Here is a 5,746-nt window from a genome sequence, read left to right on the forward strand (position 1 = left end):
CGAGCCAGGGAGGAGCAGGAAGAGAGAGGGAGAGAGAGGTAGATCATCATTAGTCTGTGGCCAGGAGACACATTGAGGCACGTTTGATACGAGCCGGCCCTAATTGCAGAATTGGCAGCCGCGTGGATCTGTGGACTCCAGCCACACGATTGGCGCATATATATATATCTATCTATCTGGGAGTTGACTGTCAGCGCGAATGTAAAGTGACGCCTGATCTTGAACTGGTTTCCCTCGCCATGCGGTGGGTCCCGTGCGTCAAATCCAACTCCATGCGAGACATTCTCTCTGGCGCAACCTTTCCATTCCAATTCTTGACAACTTTTGGCGGGCCCTCGCTGTGTTTGTGCGTATCGAATGATCTTTGTTTTTTTTTTTTTTGGGTCTTAGCCACATGCCACGGCATGATATGGATTTGTTTTTGGGCCGCAGGAAATCATAAATTAAAATCGATTGTTTGACAAGGCTCGCAGAAATATTTCCCATTTTGAGCTGCCGCCAACTTTATGGCCACAGAACATGACCAGAGCTACAATGTGCGCCACAATTAGTACAACATGCAACACGGACAAACAACTGGAGTTGCCACAAGTTGGGGCAGATGCTTGCCCCGATACCAAAAGCCCAAAACGGGCATCTCTTCAACAAATGGCCAACAGTTAATGTTCAACACGGGGCCCAAAATTGGCGTGCAGCGTAAAAATGAGACAACGTGTTCTCCAGCTACAGCTCCGACTACAGCTCCGACTACAACTCCAGCTCAATCTCACGCGACACGCTCATAATTCATAAACTTGGCCATTCGCATGAGATGCTGCACTGCAGCTGGAAGCTAATAACTGCAGATGCATGCATGCATCCATCTACATATATATATGTATATAGAGATATATGTATATATATATGGATATTCATGGATATGGCTCGCACCTGGCCTCTCCCTCTCGGTGCTGGCCATCAACACCCAGCGCCAAATGGCGTTCGTGTGTGGCCATTGACACACGAGGCGCTGCGGCACAGCTGGATGCGTCCTCCACCCAAAACGCAACAGTCTCTCTCTCTGTCTCTGCTGCTGCTGCTGTGCCAACAATTCCTGGGAATGGCAGCTGCGGCTGCCGCATAACTAGAGATGGCAGCGTGACAACTAAATTATAATTGCGTCGAGCATTTGCTGTAGATTGATCTGATCTGAACTGCCGCGGGCATTCTCTAAGAATTCTCTATGAAAGTCTCCAGCAGCTGTACCAGACTTTATGAGTTTATTATAGAAGTTTCTTAAGTTCAGAACAAAGTTGTTCTCTGTCTCTCTTTCTCTCTCTCTATCTCTCTTTCTCTCTCTCTCTTTCGCTCTCTTCTCTCTCTCCCTCTCTCTTCCCCTCTATCCCTCTCTCGCCCTCTCTCTTCCCCTCTCTCTCTCTATCTCTCTCGCTCTCTCTCTTTCGCTCTCTCTCTCTCTTTCGCTCTTTCTCTCTCTCTTCCCCCCCCTCTCTCTCTCTCTCTCTTTCTCTCTCTCTATCTCTTTCTCTCTTTCCCTGTCTCTCGCTCTCCCTCTCTCTTCCCCGCTCTCGCTCTCTTTCTCTCCATCTCACTCTCCCTCTCACAGTATTCCTCTCGCATTCCCTCTTTCTGTCTCTCTCACCCTCGGTTTGTCCTCTCGTTTCCTCTTTTCTAAATAAATCACTCTCCCCTTCATTCTCACTTTCTCTTGTGATTGCAGTCTCATTCTCCGCCTTGCTCAATTGGCCTCAGCCCCACGCGCTCCTTCTCTCTCTTACTTTTCCGCTCTTAATCCCGATCTCACTCAAACTCTCGCCCTTCTCTTTCCACTCTCTCTTCCAAATAGAGATTCGTTCGTCTCAATCTCTCTCTCGCTCATCCCAGTCTCACTCCTTCTCCCTCTCTCCTACTTTTAGTTTAGTTCTTCTAAAGTATCTAAAGTCCTCAAATATCCTATATAGACATAGGTCAAAACTTCCCAAGCCCTAAACTCGGTCAAAACTCAACCGATTTTCACGAAGTTGGGCTTTTTGTTCATGGTTTGACCCCCTTATTAATTTGGCAATTAAATCTGACAACATAATTTTGGGTCCAAGTTCATGTAAAAATGGTACCCTCAAATATCCTATATAGACATGGGTCAATACTTCCCAATCCCATAAATCGGTCAAATCTCATCCAATTTTCTCTCGTTGTTTATTTTTACGTACTACGGACAAAGCCTTTCTATGCGATTTTCATAAAATCAAGCTTCCTTTTTTGTCTTCATAGTACTCAAAATAAACACATGTGAATATATCCACCTAGGTAATTGGAAATATATATACTATATACCCACAAATTTTTATAGCTCTTTCCCTCTCCCAACTCCGCCGGAAAATGGATTCGTTGACGCAGTTAATTTATTGCTTTTCGTATTAGATTTAGCTATGCACTAGACATCGTCCGATTCACAAACTTTACAACTTAATTACTAATAGCAGGGTTCGTGTTATTTGTTTTAGTTAATGTTGAACTTAAGCTCTAGGATTAATTAGATCCAGACGGGTCGCTGCTATGAACGCACGTTGCCCAGCAGCGGCGTGCTCTCGGCAGCCTTTGAGGTAATCACGGTATGGCGCGACGACCCACTCCCCCCCGCCGTCGGCGGCGGCTGTGGGCGTGGCGGCCTATTACTTGGCCCCGGCAACTGTTCCTCGGCCTCATCGATGCGCGACTGGCGCGCCAAACGCTTCTGCTGGCTAAGCTCGTGCATGTAGAGCGCACTAAGGCACATATCGGCGACCGTTACGCCAATGGGATTCTTGGCCAGGCGCGGCTCCACGCCGTACAGGCTGTACAGCAGCGAGTCCGTTGGTCCCTCGATGCGGCCCTCCGCCTTGCTGAGACGCAAACGCCGCATGCTGTCCGCCGGGCCCATGCTGGCGGACATGCGCCTGTAGCTGGCGCTGCTCATGGGCTCGCCCAGATTCTGTTGCAGCATCTGACGGAAATCGCTGCCAGCGACATATCCGGCGCCGAGGCCAGCAGCGACAGCTGGTTCGCCGCGGCTGGCGGATAGCGACTGCGAGAGCTGCAGCTGAGCGGGACTCACGTCGGCGGCCAGCACGGAATTGACTATGGAGGAATACTCCTCGCCAATGTTGCCGAATGAGATCAGGCTGTGCGTGAGCGGATTGTCGCGTGCAGCCGCCTGCGGCGACATTTTCGCCTTGACCAGCTCATCGATGGCATGCTCCCGTATGCCCTTAATGAACTGTGAAGCCTCCTTGGGCATTTGCCACTCGGGATTGTTGAGCGTGAAGCGCACCAGCGACATTTCCGTCTTGCCGCCGGCCATGCTACGCTGCTGCTGCTGCTGTTCGTTGGTGGTCAAGTCCGCCAGGCCGCTGTTGTTGATCTGCCAGTCGGGATTGCCGTGCTTGCGCACATCCATTTGGGCAAAGGAGCACACATTGCCCACGCCGCGCACAGAGACTGCAAGAGAAAGACATTTGGTTAAAATACACATGACCAGGATGGGGTCGACTTACCCGTAAAGCTGCGGAAGAACTTGACAATCTCCATGGCCTTCGGCCGGAAGACAAAGATGAGCACAAAGGGCGTCACAATCGGACTGAAGATCTCGCTGAGCAGGTAGCCCGCCTTGAACTGAAAGAAATTGCTGAACTCGTCGCGCACGTGGGCCGTGTGCGCCTGCTGCTTCCACTCCGTGGGCAGATAATGTACATGGGCCAATATGGCGGTCATTAGCTGCTCGGGACACCAGATGAGATTCTCATCGGGTATGAAAGTGCGACAGATGACGCCCACAACGGTGAGCACGGCAATGATGCTCAGCACATGCTCCACCTGGAAGACGTGCTCATCGTAAATGCCAAAGACCAGGATCAGGAGCAGCACGCCGCCGCTCACGAACAACAGATTGCGGGCAATGACAGCAGCCAGTGGCGAGGAGAACGAACTCAAATACCGATCCGCATACTCGTAGGCCCGGTTTAGACGCGCGTCCAGCTCATGGTCCAGCTCGTTGAAGTGCCGCAAATAGAGACGTCCGTAGTTGGACCAGGTGCGCAGACCCAAGGCGCTCGGCTCCTTGCGCAAAATATTCGCATACGAGAAGCTAAAGTAGATGAGCTGCCACAGGAATATGACCGGAGCGAGCAGCAAATTGACCAGTGCCACGCCCAAAATCAGCTTGGACAGACGCTGGGCCAGCTCCGTTTGATTGCTGCGCACGGCGAACTCATCCCGCAGCTGCCAGTTGTTCTGGAACGGTGAGCCCGGACCGCGAAAGAGTATGAAATCAATGTTAAAGAGCATGCCGCGGCTGAGCGAGACAATCTCGCCAAAGAGCGGCAGCTGGAAGCGCACGGGCAGCAGCTGCTTGTTCATCAGGGCAACCAGATAGTTCTTGAACCGCAGCACCCGATGATAAATGTCCAGTTCGGTGAGCAGCTCCTTGTCGATGCACATATGCTGTTCCGCCTGCACCTGGCGCGTGCGCTGCTGCACATCGTGCCAGGTAATATTGTCCAGGTCACAATCCTCAATGCCCAGCGCCGTGTTATAGAAGCGCTTGATGTCCGCATACTGTGTGATGTGATAGATCATCTTGAGCAGCCGTATGCCCAGATAAATGGCCGCTATGAATATGATCAGGTAGGTGAAGAAGCCAAATTTGGCGACGCACTCGCCCGTCGGCAGGATAACATCGCTGAGCAGCGTCTTGGTGCGGTTCGTCAACGGATCCGGTTGCTTGTTGCCAAACAGCACGTCGTGCCGGATGCAGTGCGTCGTAAACGTAAACAGCCAGACAACAAAGCCAAATTCAAGCACCTGAAATAGAGCTTGGTTTATACACTTGCATCCAACTCAGAGATTTATTCCAGCTGCTCACCTGAAACACCTCGTCCAGCACGATGACACGAAAGCCATGCTTCTGCTGGTAGTTGTACATGCGGGAGAAGAACGAGTCCAGATCCTCGATATGATTCCAGCGATGCGATTCCCTGCCCGTCTCGGGCACAATGTGTATCATGATGCCGCTATTGTGTGGCGTATCCTCGTGTTCCTGCTCTGCGTCATGCTCAGACGCATGGCCACCTAAATGCGCAGCAGCTGTAAATGTTTTTGCGTCGTCTGCTTTTGTTATTGTTGCCGTCGTTGTTGTTGTTGTTGTTGTTGTTGCTGGTGGCTCATTGCGTATTTGTGCTTCGCGAAATGGATTTGCTTGCTCCTCAGTCAAGGAGCGATAATTAATATTTGGGCTTGCCATGACGCACACCCAGGCCCCAAGGTCAATTGTTTTTGTTGTTTGCTTATTTTTATATCACTGTGCTATCTATCTAGTATAGTTTAAATGAATAACTCGTCGTCTTCTTTGTTGTTCAATTTTTGGCTACTGTTCGCATAACGCGTTCTATATAAACGTACTAAAGAAATACCTAAAACGCAATTTGTTGGCCACATCTTCTTTGTATTGAACACACAACAGCTGGTCACTCAATTTCCAGAACACCTGATGCATGATGTTGCGAAAATGTCTACTTTCAAGCTGCAAGTCATTATTATGCTTAAAAGTATGCAGTTTCATTAGTTATTCATTTAATGTGGAGCCTTTTCGTTGCCTGTGGAGCAAATCTGTTAATTAACATTACAGTGCGACGCCATTTGACAGCAATCGTAGTGGCAACGCCAGACACATGTCGACTGGCTGCAATAGAAATGTTATACACTATCGTTAATC

General features: G+C 49.9%; 1 protein-coding gene across 1 annotated transcript; it reads right to left on the reverse strand.

The window, feature by feature from the left end:
* Positions 1 to 2,381: 2,381 nt before the first annotated feature.
* Positions 2,382 to 5,431, reverse strand: Atg9 (autophagy-related protein 9). Its single transcript, XM_064690929.1, has 3 exons — positions 4,898 to 5,431; positions 3,531 to 4,836; positions 2,382 to 3,474 (listed from the first exon to the last, which is right to left on the reverse strand). Exons 1-3 carry the CDS (start codon positions 5,273 to 5,275, stop codon positions 2,552 to 2,554), a joined length of 2,607 nt encoding a protein of 868 aa, XP_064546999.1. The 5' UTR covers positions 5,276 to 5,431; the 3' UTR covers positions 2,382 to 2,551.
* Between the last annotated feature and the right edge of the window lie 315 nt (positions 5,432 to 5,746).

The sequence above is a fragment of the Drosophila montana genome, unplaced genomic scaffold (genome assembly GCF_035044405.1).
Source record: "Drosophila montana isolate Dmon_TW-CO22-7 unplaced genomic scaffold, ASM3504440v1 contig_3319_1, whole genome shotgun sequence".
In the NCBI taxonomy this organism is placed as follows: Eukaryota; Metazoa; Arthropoda; class Insecta; order Diptera; family Drosophilidae; genus Drosophila; species Drosophila montana.

Coding starts and splice junctions, on each gene's coding strand:
- Atg9 (XM_064690929.1), bottom strand. CDS start 5,275: ATGGCAAGCCCAAATATTAATTATCGCTCCTTGACTGAGGAGCAAGCA. Junction 4,837..4,897: donor TGCTGGACGAGGTGTTTCAG/GTGAGCAGCTGG, acceptor GCTCTATTTCAG/GTGCTTGAATTTGGCTTTGT. Junction 3,475..3,530: donor GTTCTTCCGCAGCTTTACGG/GTAAGTCGACCC, acceptor TTTCTCTTGCAG/TCTCTGTGCGCGGCGTGGGC.